Below are 17,748 nucleotides of genomic sequence, written 5' to 3'. Positions count from 1 at the left end.
TCGGCCTCCCAAAGTGCTGGGATTACAGGCTTGAGCCACCGCGCCCGGCCTAAAATGTTTTATAGAGATGGAATCTCGCTGTGTTGTTCAAACTGGTCTTAAACTCTTGGCCTCAAGCGATTCTCCCACCAGTGGCCTTCCGAAGTGTTGGGATTACAGGTGTGAGCCACCACACCCACCCTTTTTTAATTTTTATTTTTGTTTTTGTTTTTGTTTTTTGAGACAGAGTTTTGCTCTTATTGCCCAGGCTGGAATACAGTGGCACAATCTTGGTTCACCAACCTCCACTTCCCAGTTCAAGTGATTCTCCTGCCTCAGCCTGCTAGGTAGCTAGGATTACAGGTGCCTGCCACCACACCCAGCTAATTTTTGTATTTTTAGTAGAGATGGGGTTTCACCATGTTGGCCAGGCTGGTCTCGAACTTCTGACCTCTAGTGATCCATCCACCTTGGCCTCCCAAAGTGCTGGGATTACAGACGTGAGCCACTGCGCCTGGCTAATTCTGTATCTCTACTGTTGCCTCCAGATTCCCTCATCTTGTGTAAGAAGCCCCTGTTTCTTTAAGGCTGCAGCAGTCTTGCTGTGTGTTCCTTACCTTCTCTTCCTCACTGTTTTCTGCTCACCTCCTGACATCTCCTTCATTCATTGAAGACTGACACCTGACTTAGTCCTGCCATCATCTTCGGTGACCTTAGGATCGACATGAATGATCTATTCATCACCCAGACTTTTTGGTCCCTTGATCCCCTTATTTCCAGAGACCTGTCTAGCTATCCCACTTCTGACCCCATCTCTGGACTTCCTTTTGAAATATTAAATTCAAACCCCCAGCTTGGGCCACAACTTTCTATCCTTCCAGCCCCCTCATTTACTTCTACTCTATTCCTGGACCCACCATGAGACACTATAGTCCCTTAACTCCTCATTTTCTCCTAATCAGCTATACCATCTTCACCTCTTTTCCTATCCAGCTTAAATTCCATGGTCTATCATTTTAACCACGCTCCTGCCACTGTCTTGGTGCCCTCTTCTTATTTTCCTTCCTGCAAACCCCTGGCCTTGTATCACTTTGGTTGCTTGTTTACACCCACGATGCAAAGGGCTGCTGAAGAAAACACCATGACCATTCAGACCAGTGTTTCTGCTCATCCTTTTTCCTAGTCAGCTTAGTTCTCCACAGTGACTTCCTCAAAACTTTCTCCTTATACTAGTTCATTTTAAAGAACAGGATACATATGTTCATTTTAATATCATAATAGATAGAAAATCTTATCTACTTCCAGGAGCTGGATTATCATATGAGAACTCCCTTGAAATTCCAACACTCAACTACATGTTTAACTCTGTCCATATTTGTCCTTTTATCCTTTCCTCTTGTCCTGTCTGAAGCTAATCCCTATACTTGGGCTCTTGGTCTCACCCCTGCCACCTTCTCAGGGACAGTGGTTACCAGCGATCCTCTAACTCAGTCCTTTATTTCCCATTCCACTTGCTCTTTCCCAACCACATTAAAATGTGCTTAAATCTCCTTATCTTTGAAAGAAATACTCTGGACCCCTTTAGCTGCCACCTTACCGCACTGTGTCCATTCACAGCCAAGCCTCTTGAAAGAATTAACTGCCCTCAGTGTCTACTTGCCTACTCGTTTTCCAGCCCTCTGCCCCCACTACAGCTGCTTTCACCAAATTACCAACAACCTCCTGGTTGCTAAAAATCAGAGGATGTTCTTAGTTCTTCACTTGACCACCCCCTTTTTGAAAAATAATTTGCTTGACTTCTGTAGTTTTGCATTCCTGGTTTTTCCTTTGCCTCTCTGGCTCCTCCTCATCAGTCCCCCTTCAAAGAGGCAGTGCTGTATGGATTAGTGGTCAGCCATGGTACTTAAGACCTTGGGCTTGGGAGACAGGGCTGGGTTCATATGCTGCTTCCACTACTCAGAGTTTGTTTCTTCAACTAAAATGGCAATATATGTCTTTTTGTGAAGCCCTAATATTACCAAGTCAATGGAATTATACTTTTAAGATCTTTAGTACTGTGTCTGACACACAGTAAGCAGGCATGCACTAAACTCCCCTGACTCTCCAAGCTTATAATGGGCACCCCTCCTATGTGCTAACATATTATCCTTTATCTTTCTCATTAGGCTCCAGAGAGGAGGGGCTCTGTCACCCTTCTCCACTGTCATATCAGTCTAGCACCAGGCGCACATTAGGCACCCTGTAAATAAATATCTGTTGACTGCTTCAAGTGTTTAATATATGGCGAAGGTGATACTTTAAATCAGTGGGGCAAAGGATTATTGATAAATAATGATGCATAATCGATAAATGGAAAAGTATTTGTGAAAATATAAAAGGTGGATCCTTACCATTTACTAAACTAGTTTTCAGATGGATTAAATTGTGACATTAAAAACAAAAATTGGCCAGGCACAGTGGCTCAGGCCTGTAATCCCAGCACTCTGGGAGGACGAGGTGGGCTGATCACAAGGTCAGAGGTTCAAGACCAGCCTGACCAACATGGTGAAACCCCATCTCTATTAAAAATACAAAAATTAGCCGGGCGTGGTGGCGGGCACCTGAAGTCCAAGCTACTCAGGAGGCTAAGGCAGGAGAATCACTTGAACGCGGAGGTTGCAGTGAGCCGAGATTGTGCCACTGTACTCCAGCCTGGGCAAGAGAGCAAGACTCCGTCTCAAAAAAACAAAACAAAACAAAAATGTAATTCTGCTCAATTCAGCAAGACCAAAAAATTTTTTAGAGAACTAGAATGAGATAGAAAAAGTGTGGAAGAATATTTTCCTGATCTTGGGGATGAAAAAGGCTTCAGCATACAAGCAGCATCAACCATAAAGGAAAACGTGGATACATTTAACTCAATGAAACTAAATTTTACTATGTAAGAAAACATCATAAAGTTAAAAGACTAGCTAGGAAAACATTTGTGTCATTTATGACAGATCATTTTATTCAGTAAATACTGTGTGCTCTAATAGAGCTCAGACATAATAGAAACTAGCTCAGAAAGATACTTTATCCAGGAAACTAGGGCTTTGGAAGGGCCAAAGAAGAACTACAGACTGGGTTTCCAGAGTGACAAGAACATTGTAAGGACAGGCTTGGTGGCTTACGCCTCTCATCCCAACACTTTGGGAAGCTGAGGTGGGTGGATCACTTGAGGTCAGGAGTTCAAGACCAGCCTGGCCAACATGGTGAAACCCCGTCTCTACTAAAAATACAAAAAATAGCTGGGCATCATGGCGCATGCCTGTAATCCTAGCTACTCGGAAAGCTGAGGCAAGAGAATCTCTTGAACTCGGGAAGCGGAGGTTTCATTGAGCCAAGATTGCGCCACTGCACTCCAGCCTGGGTGACAGAGTGACTCCACCTCAAAGAAAAAAGAAGAAGAAAAGAAAAAAGAACGTTTTATTTTTTTTTTTATTTTTATTTATTTATTTATTTATTTTTTTTGAGACGGAGTCTTGCTCTGTCACCCAGGCTGGAGTGCAGTGGCCGGATCTCAGCTCACTGCAAGCTCCTCCTCTCGGGTTCACGCCATTCTCCTGCCTCAGCCTCCCGAGTAGCTGGGACTACAGGCACCCGCCACTTCGCCCGGCTAGTTTTTTGTATTTTTTTTTTTAGTAGGGACGGGGTTTCACCGTATTAGCCAGGATGGTCTCGATCTCCTGACCTCATGATCCGCCCGTCTCGGCCTCCCAAAGTGCTGGGATTACAGGCTTGAGCCACCGCGCCCGGCCAAAAGAACGTTTTAGAACAGGCCCACCAGAGATCTAATTCCTGTTTCTTCTGTAATCAAGAAGCTGCTAGGGTGGGGTACTGGCTCCAGGATTACTCCAATATTGTATAAGAGCAGGAGTAAGGAAATAGAAAGGAAGATAGCGAGCTAGTGTTTGTATTCTTGATGAAATAAAGATGTCACAGAAATCAACAATAAGAAAAAGACCAATAGAAAAAAACAAAAGTAGTAAAGTATATGTACAAAAGATGAACAATAGGATGATGATTGCTGACTTTTATTGAGTTTTACTCTGTGTCCAGGAACTATCTAAGATGTACTTAATATGTACTAACTCACTCCTTTCAATAACCTTATAAAGTAGAAACTATCGTAATACCCATTTTACAGATGAGAAAACAGACAAAGGGAGGTGAAATATCGTGCTTAAGGTCAGAGCTGTTGAGGTGGGCATTTATACCGAAACTTGTGGACCATAGTAGACCTGAAAAAAGAAAACTGGAAGGTGTGATGGCTCAAGAATTGGACATTGTTAATAGCACTTGAGAAAGAAGCTGGCTTTAGGAGGGCATAATGAATTTGTTTCTAGATGTGCTTAGCGCAATATGATGGTGTGGCATCTTTTTAGAAATAATTTCTGGCTGGGTAGGGTGGTTCACACCTGTAATCTCCACACTTTGGGAAGCTGGGGTGGATGGATCACTTGCGCCCAGGAGTTCAAGATCAGCCTGAGCAACATAGTGAGACACCGTTTCTACATTTTTTTTTTTTTTTTTTTTTGAGATGGAGTCTTGCTCTGTTGCCCCCAAGCTGGAATGTAGTGACATGATCTTGGCTCCCCAAAACCTCCACCTCCCGGGTTCAAGCAATTCTCCTGCCTCAGCCTCCCAAGTAGCTGGGATTACAGGCATGCACCACTGCACCAAGCTAATTTTTGTGTATTTTTTTTAGTAGAGACGAGGTTTCACCATGTTGGCTAGGCTGGTCTTGAACTCCTGACGTCAGGTGATCTGCCCACCTCGGCCACCCAGAGTGCTGGCATTACAAGTGTGAGCCACCATGCCTGGCCAAAATAAATAAATTTTAAAATAGAAGTAACTCAACTTCTGAGCTATGGAATAGTTCTCTGTACCTCCAGTACCTAATAAAAAACCCCAATACTGCAATATATCTTTTCAATTAAAATATTTTTTGTTTGTTTTTTAATTGATTAAAAGATTTTATCTGGTCTGCTCATCCTTCTATTGCTGCCTTTTAGCTAAATCCTTTTCCTTGCTCTCACTGAGTAAGGGATATCATCTTAATCAGGAGGAGGAAGATGTAAGCCCAAAATTGTTGTAATTGTTGTCTTTGCCTTCTGCAAGTTTTTTAGATCTGCTTTTTAAAATATATTTTATTTTTTTTAATTTTTGAGACAGAGTCTTGCTCTATCACCCAGGCTGGAGTGCAGTGGCATGATCTCAGCTCACTGCAGCAACTGCCTCCCAGGCTCAAGCAAGCCTCCCACCTCAGCTTCTGGAGTAGCTGGGGCTACAAGCACAGGGGCCACCATGCCCAACTGTAGATCTTTTTCGATTGACCACTGTGATAGAAACTGAATAGTCCTATACAAAATGGCAAAAACCAAACTTTTTCCCATTTGACATTGCTTTTTAACAATTTCTTAATAGTTTTCTGTTGGCTGGCCAGCTAGAAGTATCTTGCTTTTCATCTATTTTCAAGCCCCAGTTGTTCTGGCAGAATTGCACACTTTTCCCAGCTGATTAACTATCCTTTAGGTTATAAATTTGTCATGGGAAATGCTAACCCACACTGGCTTCCTCTTACCCGGTCCTTCACTTGCTCTTGGGCCCTTTTGCCATCTAGCACTCCAGTCTGTAAAGGAAATTTTTTTTTTTTTTTTTTTTTTTTGAGACGGAGTCTTGCTCTGTCGCCCAGGCTGGAGTGCAGTGGTGTGATCTTGGCTCACTGCAACCTCTGCCTCCTGGGTTCAAGTGATTCTCCTGCCTTAGCCTTCCAAGTAGCTGGGATTACAGGAGCTCACCACCAAGCCCGGCTAATTTTTGTATTTTTAGTAGAGATGGGGTTTCACCATGTTGGCCAGGCTGGTGCGAACTCCTGACATGAAGTGATCCACCCATCTCAGCCTCCCAAAGTGCTGGGATTATAGGCATCAGCCACTGTACTCGACTGAGAATCATTTTTATTTCAGACTGAATGAGATATAATTAGTACATTAAAATCAAATTATTCTATATTCCAAAACTGTAGAACTCCTAAAATGTATCCCAGAGTCAATAATAAAGTTATCCACTCACTTCATTAGAGGAAGAGTTTGAACTTTGGTGTCAGAAAGGTAACACCTGGAATCCAAGCTCTGCCACTTAATAACTATGGCCCTGGGCAAGCTGTTTATCCCTCAAGTCTCAGCTCCTTCATCTGTAAAACAGCAGTATTAATGCCTATCTCAAAGGGTTGTGGTGAGAGTTACGTGAGCTAACTTACATAAAGCACTGGCTGTTATAAGGTACTCGATAATTGGTAGCTGTTACTCTAAACCATCAAGTTTACTGTTAGCCACTTCTCTCTTCAGAGATTCACTTAAGATGATTGCAAGGTGAGAAGATTCACAACCTGAGTTATGAGCTTAAGCACCTTAAACTCCTTTAGGAGCAAAGGACTGACTTTAGTTACTCTTCTCCCAGTAATTGGCCCCATTCCCTTGCTTTCATCACTGTGTAAAGAAGCTCAATTCTGGCATGATATGAAACAAACCATATTTTACTTGACTCAAAAACTTCTCCTAATGGAGGAATAAATACTATTGTTAGGTTGGAAACTGAATGTTAGTCACAGATACAGTCTGTAATTTTCTAATCATGTCAGATGTTACCTGGATGCTGAAAAATGCCAAATCTTAAAATCCTGAGGGGAGGATTCATTACTAAATAAAGAATGGCTAGCACAAGGAGTGGGAAAGAAAACTAAGGCTTTCTGAGTGTCTTTTCCAAGGACTCTTTATAGTGCTGGGCAGGTTCCCATTCCTTATTTAATCTTCTCAACAACACTATAAGGTAGCATCTTTTTAGGGTGACCATGTCCTGGATCTTGCCTGTTGCCCTACTGTCACCTTACTTCCTATTGTCTGTATTTTATGGTTGAAGAAACGGAATCCAAAGGAAGGTATTTAAATAATCTGTGCATGGTTATAAAGCCAGAACAGTCCTCCTTTCTGCGTTTGGATTTCTTCTAAGAATATCCCATGCATACCTTGTCCAACTGCGGCCTGGCTTCTCTAACAAAGCCACCGTGACCTATTTGCAGAATCCATGGTCGCTCAGGTCTTCATCTTACGTGATCTCCATGGAGCACTTTATGCTGTTGACCGCTCCCCTCTTCTATGCTCTCTCTTTGGCTTCTGTGGCAACATTTCCCCCTTGGCCTCTTTCATCCCTCTAGCTCTTCCTTTCCAGTGTCCTTTCCTCCTCCCCAAACCTCTACGTAGATTACACTTCACCCTTAAGGGGATCTGATCCTTGACTAGCTACAGCTGCTATCTGTCAATAATTCCCGCACCTATGACTCTAGCCCAGAGCTGTCTTTCAGGATCCAGTCCTATATATCCAATAAGATCTGGACATGTGACTGCATGCCCCCGAGTTACCTCATACAGCTAACTAAAAATTCATCACTTTCCTTCCCAAAGTCCTCTTCCAGCAGTTCCTTTCACCATCCTCCCAGTTATCCAGGCCAGACACAGGTGTCATCCTTGACTCCTCCCTTTGCCTTAGACCCCTACCCAAATGATCAAGTCCTCCTATTCTCTCTTAACTTCAGTTCCTCTCTGATCTCCACTGCCACTAACCTAGTTGTGGCTGCCTTTGGATCTCACCTGGACTACTGCATTAGCGCCAGTCTCTCTGTCTCCACTTTCCCTCATTTCCTTCTCTCTTGATATTGTAGTCAAGTCACCTTTTGAAAATGCAAATCTGATCATGTGATTCTCTCTATAAAACCCTTAACTCTGGGCCAGGTGCAGTGGCTCACACCTGTAATCCCAGCACTGTGGGAGGCCCAGACGGGCGGATCATGAGGTCAGGAGTTCAAGGCTAGCCTGGCCAACATGGTGAAACCCCGTCTCTACTAAAAATACAAAAATTAGCCAGGTGTAGTGGCGCACACCTGTAATCCCAGTTACTCAGGAGGCTGAGGCAGGAGAATTGCTTGAACCCGGGAGGCGAAGGTTGCAGTGAGCCAAGATCATGCCATTATACTCCAGCCTGGGCAACAAGAGCAAGACACCATCTCAAAAACAAAACAAAACAAAACATAAAACACTTAACTTGGAATTGTACACTATAAAAGGGTGAATATTACGATATGTGAATTATGTCTCAATTTTAAAAAAAAACTTATCCTGGTTTACAAAGCCTTCTATGATTTGGCCTGACTCAGCATCTCTCATTGGCTTCCCTCCCCCTGCCTCCCATTTTCCTCTTAGCTTTACCATGCAGTGGTTCCTTCTGCCTCTGAGCTCTCCACACTTTCCAAGCTACGTTTGCATTTCTTCTTATCCTGTGCAGGAAGCATTCTCTCTTCCACCTATCCCTTGTCCTCTTCCTCCCCACTTGACTGACTCCTCCTTGTCCTTCAAATCTTAGCTTAAGATGATACTTCCCCAGAAGGCTTGGTCCCCCCTGGACTGGGTTAGGTGCTCCTGATGTGTGTTTCATACTTAGCTCTTTTGTAGCATTCACCAAATATTTGTTCATTCTGTATTTATTGAGTGACTGCTCTGGGCTGGGCACTCGGCTAGGTGCTGTGTATTTCACAAATAAGAGATGTGGCCCTTGCCCCCATGGTGCTTACAGTCTAAGAAGGAAAGAAAATGGACATTAAACAGTGAATTACCCTAAATATTTTAATTATAATTATGACATTTCAGAGCACCCTGGGGAGGGCATGTTAAAGGACTTGACATAATTGGAGGTATCAGAGAAGGTGTCATTTAAGCAACTTTAAGGAGTCAGGTGGCCAGCTGAAGAGCGGTGGGTGGAGTGTTCCACGCAGAGGAACAGCATGTAGGAAGGCTCTGACGCAAAGCTTGGGGGGCATTTCAGAAACTGAAAGGCCAATGTGGGAGACAAAGAAGAGCCTGGAAGAGCCAAATCTTACCTTCTGGACCATGGTAAGGGTTTCTAAGTTCATCTTAAGAGAAGTAGGTTGCCTTTGAAGACTTAACATGGGAATTTTAAAAGTTCCCCATGGCGGCCAGGTGTGGTGGCTCGCGCCTGTAATCCCAGCACTTTGGGAAGCCGAGGTGGGCGGATCACGAGGTCAGGAGATCAAGACCATCCTGGCTAACATGGTGAAACCCCATCTCTACTAAAAAAAAAAAAAAAAAAAAAAAATTAGCTGGGCGTGGTGGCGGGCACCTGTCGTCCCAGCTACTCGGGAGGCTGAGGCAGGGGAATGGCGTCAACCCGGGAGGCGGAGCTTGCAGTGAGCTGAGATCACACCACCGCACTCCAGCCTGGGTGACAGAGTGAGACTCCATCTCAAAAAAAAAAAAAAAGTTATCTGTGGCAAATGTGTAAATAAGGAAGCAGGATGACAAGTTAAGAGACTCACAAACTTCCTGTGAATCTCCCACTAAACTCTAAGCTCCTAGAGGGCAGAAACTGTGTCATTAATTTTTGTATCCACAGTTTCCAGGACTGCCTGACAGATGCTCAGTATCATTTTAATGAATTGAATACAAGATAGGGCCAAGATTCCAACCTAGGCTTTTAAGAAAGGCTCAGCTCAAGTATCAATGCCCTATCTCCCCTACACACAACCCTTCAAAGACCACCCCTCCACTCCTCCCTAGACTGGGCTGGATAACCCCTTTTACCTCCAGTGCATCTCTGGTGGGTTGTACTTTCTAAATATGGCCACATTAATGTCTCACATCCCACGTGTTCTTCTTACAGTGTAATTCTGAGACTCTTCCCGCTGAGAGGTGGGAGTAGTTCCCTCCCCTTGGAATTGAGGCTAGGTCATATGATTCGGCTTCCTCTTGGTTCTCTTGGGATGCTGTGAGGAAGCCCAGACTGCCCCGTGTAGAGGCTCATGTGGAGAAAAACTGATAGTCAGCACTGAGAACTATGTGAGTGAGCCATCTTGAAAGTGGATCCTCAGCTCCCAACAGTCCACCCCAGTTCACACCTTTTGGAATAGAAGTGAGCCATCCCTGCTGAGCCCTACCCATCTTGCAGATTCACTGACAAAATACAGCAGTGGTGGGTAACTAGAATAGCATCCTATGTTTGACATGCAGGGAGGCGGTATGTTAGTTGGATGGGCTATGACTACCTTGGTACTTATTAGTTGTATGACTTTTGGCAAGTTACTTAACCTCTCTCTGCTTCAGTGTTGTTTTTCAGTATAAATGAAAATAGTACCTATGCCTTAAGTTTGTTGGGAGGATTAATGTTGGTAAATGCAGCTCTACAGGTAATACAGATGAGTCATGTGAGCATCTCCTCAGATATGCCTCTGATCATTCAGCTGTCATTCTCATGTGATTCTGTGTCTTTATAGTACTTTCACTCTATTCATAATATGTTTATATATAGGCATGTGTATGTACAGGTTGAGCATCCCTAATCTAACACCCAAAATCCTCCTAAATCTGAAACTTTTAGATGCCTACACGACACCACAAGTAGAACATTCTACACACAAGTAGTTAACACAAACTTTGCTTCATGCACACAATTTTTTTTTTTTTTCAGATGGAGTCTCACTTTGTTGCCCAGGCTGGAGTGCAGTGGCTTGATCTTGGCTCACTGCAGTTTCTGCCTCCTGGGTTGAAGCAGTTCTGCGTCAGCCTCCTGAGTAGCTGGGATTATAGGCATTTGCCACCACACCTGGTTAATTTTTGTATTTTTAGTAAAGACAGGGTTTCACTGTGTTGGCCAGGCTTATCTTGAACTCCTGGCCTCAAGTGATCCTTCTGCCTCCCAAAGTGCTGGGATTACAGGTGTGAGCTGCCACACCCAGTCTAGGTACAAAATTATTTAAAATATTGGCCAGGCACGGTGGCTCGTGCTTATAATCCCAACACTTTGGGAGGCCTAGGCAGGAGGACTGCTTGAGGCCAGGAGTTTGAGACCGGTGTGGGCAACATAGGAAGACCCTGTCTCTACCCAAAATAAAAGATTAGCCAGGTATGGTGGTGCTACTTGGAGGCAGGAGCATTGCCTGAGCTCAGGAGTTTGAGGTTACAGTGAGCTGTGATCACACCACTGCACTTAAGCCTTTACCCCCATCGCCACTTTGATGGATTCGCTTCACTTATTCATTCACCAGCTTTTTGTTTTTTTCTTTTTAGTGCTTCCTGTATGCCTAGAATACCTAGTACTTGGGGTGCATATCTATTTGTATTTTGAATCCTTAATCTTTGGCTTCCAGGATAAAGATCAGTCAGGTTTCAAATTCTGTGTGCTTTCTTCCAGCTAAACCGTGTGCTCTACTGGCCCATCATCAAGTGGCTGTTCTCCCAACAGCAGCCCAGCCACGTGGTCTCGCTAAACTTAGCTGTGGGGCTAGATGCATTAACCTTATCCTGATGTATGATTGGATGTTACAGTATCAAGACCAAATGATAGATCCCTTTACTCAGCTCCAAGGTACAGCCAGATTAACATTTGGTACAGTAGTAAAACACCTGAGACTCGTCATAAATTTAGCTCCAAAGGTTAAAGCTTTAGGAATTTCTGCCATGGGTTGCCATGGTTCTGCCACAGGTTGAGGCAGACCATTGAGACAGATGCCAGAATATTGGGACCACATTGTATTGTCACTTTTGATATTTGACTTTTGAGGCTTTTTCAATTATTGTTGTGTATGTGTGTGTGTGCATGCTATTTCAGGAGTAGGAGTAGGGGGTTGGGCTATTTGGAGAATCTGATGGAAATTATAGCACCGTTTTCCAAAAATAATACACATCCACAGACACACACACACACAGAGTATTTAGAAACAGTTTCAGGACAGCCAGGTTAGTAATCCACCTGTGACTTGCCGTAAGGGTAGAAACTTTTCTATACCATAACTTAGTCCTTTATCATGTACTATGTTCATTTACCTTTTCATGTGTGCATGTTTTATCCCAGTGAGCAGGCAAGCTTCCTCCAAGGAACATATGCCTCTTTATGACCCCAGTAATATGTGCATGTAGGGACCTCACCTGTGGGAAATCTTGCCAGTTGAGTCCTTTGAAGCTCTGTGATTCACTGGGGATGGCAGCCTTCCCTTCAGCACTCCACCCTCCACCCACCACCCTCCAAGGCAAAAGAGACTACCACAAGGGGACTTGGACCCTGCATTCATGTTCTGTTTGCTCTCTAGGTTTTAGGCCAAAGCATTATTTACATAATCCTCATGTAGATATCCACTTGGCTATTTAGAGAACAAAGCAGTGCCTACTGGAAATATTTTTTTTAAGTATTAATAAATGAATGCATTACATTATTTTAAAAAATTTTGATGTCTTTATCCCTTTGTCAGCTCCATACCTTGCCCTGTACACTCCCATACCTGTAATCAGGACCCCCTTTTTGTTCTATCCCATGAATTCCTAACTGCCCTCCTTTCCTGCCATGTGCTTGTGAGAAAAAAAAAAAAGCGGGCATAAACCTAATGTTAATGGAACGGTGGCCGTGTGGTTTTTCCTTGTTTTCCTGTCCTTCCCTCCCCCTTATAAATGTCCCCTTATAAATGGAAAGGGCCACCTTTCCATCCTAACTTTGGAAGAGTCTTCCCTCCAGGCTTGTCTCCCTGACTCTGTAAGTAATTACAGCCACCTGGTGGCCATATGGGGAAATGACAGATGGATTGGCCCCAAAAAATCTAGTGAGACCCTCTTCCTTTTTTTTGAGATGGAGTTTCATTCTTGTTGCCCAAGCTGGAGTGCAATGGCGCTATCTCAGCTCACCGCAACCCCTGTCTCCCAGGTTCAAGCGATTCTCCTGCCTCAGCCTCCCAAGTAGCTGGGATTACAGGTGCACGCCACCACGCCTGGCTAATTTTTTGGATTTTTAGTAGAAACAGGCTTTTGCCAGGTTGGCCAGGCTGGTCTTGAACTCCTGACCTCAAGTGATCCTCACACCTCGGCCTCCCAAAGTTCGGGATTACAGGCATGAGCCACTGCACCTGGCCAGAGATACTCTATGGAATAACTTTTGGTTTGGGGGTCTAGGGGAAGCAGGGAAAGGGAATCCTGTGGATAGAGACTGTAGCACAGGAACCAGACATCCTATTCCTCCGTCCTTCCTTGCCTACTAGGACACAGCATCCCCCCACTAGTTATAGACAGATGAGTTCACTTAACATTTGAGTTCATTCAAAATTTATTGAGCAGCAACTGTGTGCTCAGCAATGAGAATATAGCAGTGAGCGAGATGTGAACAAGATCTCTGCCCTCATGAGCTTACAATCTAGCAGTACAGCCAGCCTATTACAGCCATAATTTTACAATTGTAACAAAAACTCTGGAAAATGCATGGTGCTAACCGATTTATCGGAAGTCTTGACCCACCAAGAAATAAGAAAAGAACTGAGGAAGGAACATTTAGGATCAGCTAGGCAGAAAGTGAAAGGAAGCATGTTGCAGGCAGAGAGGACAGTGTGTGAGGGCTCCGCGGCTTGCAAGACATGTAATGAACTGAAAGCCAGTGTCTGGGCCGTAGAGAACAAAGAGGAGTGTTGCGAGATGAGCCTGATTTATACAAGGTCTTTGAATTTAGGACGTTATCCCGAAAGCAGGTGGAAGCCACTGAAGAAGCTAAGGAAAGTTCGATGTTTAGGTTTGTTTTTCATAGCTGACTTTTACTGCAGCATGGAAGGCAGAAGTGGAAATGGGAGAACAGGTTAGGAAGTTTCCATAGCAGTTTAGACAAGAGGTGATGGTAACTTGGAGAAGAGAAGATAGGTTCCAGAGATATTTAGGAGACAGATTACACTTGATGAGTGACTGGATGTGTGAGGAAAGGGATGTGTTTCCGGCAAGAGGCATTGAAGTAGGAGTCTCTGGAAGAGGGACAGATTTTGGCAGAATGAAGACATCCCGTAGGCACAGGACAGGCCCTGAGACTTGCACTAGAGGAACAGCATAGCCTTCATTCTCAAATAGTTCAGGGTTTAATTGAGCAAACAAGGTACACGTAAATGCAGAGTTGATTAAAGATCAAAATGACTGATTTAGATAATTCACGGACTCCTGCGTTCCATGGGATTAGATTTAAATCCTCCACCTCACAGTAAATTCAGATAACTGCTGAAGCCAACAGTAATGTTTCCTGTTCATGCCTCCCATAGCCCCTCAGAACACCTATACAGCCCAACGGTATCTCACAGGGGTCACCTTCTCCTGCGCTGGGCCCTGATGCCCCTGCCAGAAGGCACACTGAACTCCTCCTGATTTGTGTTTCGCTTGCTGCTGCCAGGAAGTTCACCTGCCTGTCATTCTCAAATCTCCCCTCCTTAAGTTAAAGGAGACCAAATCTAGCCGCTGCCCCCGATAGTGGTTCTCTTTTGGTCACCAGGAGAGTTTTCTGACTGACTTAACATCTCTCTTTACATTACCCCTGTCAAGTTCTCTCTTTTGGAGTCACCATCTTGCAACCCTGTCTTCCTCATCTTCTCCAAGTGGCAAACTGCCTCCTTTTTCTCCCTCACCAAAGTGTCACTAATTTGCTGGCCTTTTCCCCACTCTAGTTTTCCCTCAAGTTAGTAAATACCCACCTCTCTGCCCCAAAAAGGTCAGGAAAGAAATTTGGGGTATGGGATTAACAAGGAAGTAGCCCCAATAGCTATTGCTTAGCTGACACTTGGCCTTCCTTGCCTCCTCTTCGCCACAGGAGAACTCTGCAAACTCCCAGAGACAATAACTGCTAACTGTACAATAGGACCACAGTTTCCTATTGTGCAAGGAGCCTAGGAAAAAGCCACATCCCAAATACTTGCTCTGAGAACAGTGGTTACAAATGTTAACATGAGATTAGACATGGAGATGGACCCTTTATATTGAGAGAACATGGACTTTGGAGTTGGGTAGACTTGAATTTGCATTCTGGCTCTAGTGGTACTACCTAGTGTGCCTTTGAGCTATTAAACTTTTCAAAGTTTCAAAGGACTTATCTGTAAAATAGTAATCCACCTTATAGGGTAGTTGTCTTGAAGAGGCTATTTGGGAGGCTGAGGCAAGAGGATCACTTGAGCCCAGGAGTTTGAAACCAGCCTGGGCAACACAGTGAGACTCTGTGTCTATAGAAAATTTAAAAATTAGGCATTGTGGCGTGCACCCAAAGTCCCAACTACTCAAGGCAGAAGTGGGAGGATCACTTGTGCCCAAGAGCTCCAGGCTGCAGTGAGCCATGATTTTGCCACTGCACTCCAGACTGGGTGACAGAGCAAGACCCCTTCTCTTTGTGGGGGGTGGGGGGAGAGGGTATATGAAGTACCCAGCATAATATCTAGCCTGAATTGCCTATAATGACTCACTTCCTTTCTTTCCCTTGGGTTTCAGCTGCCAAATACTATTCTACAAGTAAGATAAGCCAGCTTTGTGTGGTCAATGATAAACATTTCCTATTCCTGTCTTTGTAATTCCCATCTTCCTGCAGACATCTCATTTCCATCATTGCCAAAAAAGTCCTTCCATCCCTCACCCCTGTAGAACTACTCTCTCTTAACTATCAAACAGTTCTGCCTGAACTCTGACTATCCTCTTCTACATCTCCCTAAACCAAGATACTTGATCTTCTTGTATCATTCCTAAAGATTAATTCACTGATTTTCTTAGAGCAAATTGTAATGAAGGCAGGGAATAGGACCTTTACACTTCAGAAGGGCACAGGCTAGCTGCTAGAGAGGAATGGAGATCTAGGCCCAGGCACCCCTCCGCCCCACCACTTTTCCTCAAGGCACAGAAAAAGCCAAACTCGAAATATGTCTTGAGTGTACATGAGTGTACGTCTCCTTTCCTACAACTCTGTGAGATCATCATTGAAGTACAGAAGTATTGCAGGTGTGTGAAGTGTACCGTCCATATTGAGATAGTCAAATTCTTCCTCCTCATCCCGGATCCCATTCTCTTCCAGGGTAAAATCCATGTTCAGGTTCTTCCCTTCATATTTCCACGTGTAGCTGGCAGCATGTGCATTATAGGGGAGATAGCGGTGTAGGATTTCCCATATGGACTCCAGAACCCCCACCTGGAGAACACAGAAGCACCCCACCCCCAGAATTCTGGATGGAGCATACACATATACACACTAGGATCAAAGTGCCTCCCTTGGCAGATAGCAGCTTCAGGTAATCTACGGCCCCAGAAAAAAAGCTGAAACTCCAGCATGCAATGAACAGGCCCAAAAGACCTACAGCTCTTAATGGCAGCCACTTCTAACTACCAGATGGCCATAAAGGGTCAACTGTCCCCTCACTATATCCGTGCAATAGAGTAGATTAAAAAGAAAGTTCAATTGCTGTCCAAAACGGCGTGTAAGAATTTTGAAGGACCACCATCACTAAGATGCATAAACTGCTGTTCCCAGGCTTATAAAGGAGTCTCTTGTCCCCGTGTGACCCAGACACTCCTAGAATTACCAACCCTGGGGACCTAGGTGCTGTGCTTTCCTCAGTTGCCTCAATGTAAAGGGCAGAAAATACACTCCCCCTGGTTATGGAAAAAAATGTTGCCCTGAAGATCGGCCTGGAGATTTGCTGGGATTCCCCATTCCCTCTAACCTGCTCCTTGTCACCAGTTCTCACCTCCAGTGTGTGCTCCTGCGACGTGAGTGTGTTAATGATGCGGATGCTCCGGGTCTTGGCAGACAGCCGCCCCACCTCATAATACGACCCCTGCCACCAGGGCTTCCCAAAATCGTTGGCCCAGTCCGAACAGGGCAGCTGAGGCGGAACGTGCACAAAGCGACCCCGCGGGGTGCAGTACCTCAGGCAGCCGGTCAGCGGATCTATGTGCTTGCGGATCTTTAAAGGAGGGTTTGGGGCGAGGGGATCAGAGCAGTCATTATGCTCTGGCTAGCCTCCGCTTTTCCTTCCCATCCCCGCTCTCCATTGCCTCTACCCACAACCCCAGATTTCAGCATAACTCACGTCTTTGGTCTTTGGATCAAACCAGTGGCTGATGTCCTGGCCTGCAACTTCCACGATAGGTTTCAGCAGCAGGTTCCCTTGAAAAGAGCAGCCACGGTCAATGCCAGCCCTTCAAGAACCAGGCAGACGCGCGCGCGCGCCCGCACACACACACACACACACACACACACACACACACACTCCGGCCCCGGCCCAACGTGTGACCCTTACCCTTGTATTCCTGTGCCAATGACGTTAGGTCGTACACGCGTCCCAAGTAAGATACCCAGAGGTCTTCGGGCCTGTTATGTTGGGCCACCTCCGCCGGCGTGAAATAGCGACGCTGAAAATACTCCAAATCTGGCCCAGCCACCAGGCCCCGGCGCGGCATGGCTCTTGCTCTGTCAGTCACTGGCTCTCTTGGTTACTCCTTTGCTCCTCAGCACGCACTCACTACTACTACGACCTCCGTCGCGTCCCGGAGCCGAGGGGAGAGCGTTTATCCGCTGACATGGAAACCATTGTCCTTTTCCGGCCACCGTCCACTGAGATAAATATCAGGGGGTGAGGCTTGGACCGCACGTGTTCACGGGAAACGTAGTATGAGTCCCACACGGGGCATATAAGGATCAAGTAATTGAGTTGCGCCGCTTTCAGGAGTTGGGGGTGGGCAGAAAACGAATACGCTCCGTTTTAATTTAGCGGCCTGGGCTACATGGGATATTTATGACAGACAGACTATCTCTCTGAGACAGAAAAACAAGGGAGGAGGCAGTATGAGAGTGTATTCTCGCTAAATTCCAGAGTTTCTAAAGGATGTGTAAGAAAGTAGAGGTAAAGGTCTCGCG

The 17,748-nt window shown here is 45.0% G+C and overlaps 1 protein-coding gene across 16 annotated transcripts in view; it reads right to left on the bottom strand.

Annotated features, from left to right (window-relative positions):
* The window catches only part of LOC105473767 (chromodomain-helicase-DNA-binding protein 3), a 56,109-nt gene extending 38,677 nt beyond the window's left edge, over positions 1-17,432 (bottom strand). For 8 of the 16 annotated variants that reach the window (XM_011727754.3, XM_011727781.3, XM_011727762.3 and 5 more), the window contains exons 1-4: positions 17,132-17,432; positions 16,922-16,998; positions 16,577-16,795; positions 15,849-16,020 (exon numbers count right to left, since the gene is read on the bottom strand). In XM_011727754.3, the coding sequence (XP_011726056.1) occupies positions 15,849-16,020; positions 16,577-16,795; positions 16,922-16,998; positions 17,132-17,291 (628 nt within the window). In that variant the 5' untranslated portion in view covers positions 17,292-17,432. Of the gene's footprint in view, positions 1-596; positions 692-3,479; positions 8,630-15,848; positions 16,021-16,576; positions 16,796-16,921; positions 16,999-17,131 lie in introns of those variants that run through there. The other 8 variants (XR_011615363.1, XM_071082310.1, XM_024790439.2 and 5 more) reach the window with 6 other exon arrangements.
* Positions 17,433-17,748: the final 316 nt, after the last annotated feature.

Source organism: Macaca nemestrina, chromosome 17 (assembly GCF_043159975.1).
Source record: "Macaca nemestrina isolate mMacNem1 chromosome 17, mMacNem.hap1, whole genome shotgun sequence".
Taxonomy (NCBI): domain Eukaryota; kingdom Metazoa; phylum Chordata; class Mammalia; order Primates; family Cercopithecidae; genus Macaca; species Macaca nemestrina.
The sequence above is the reverse complement of the archived record's forward strand: the minus strand, read 5'-3'. Positions and strand labels throughout refer to the sequence as shown.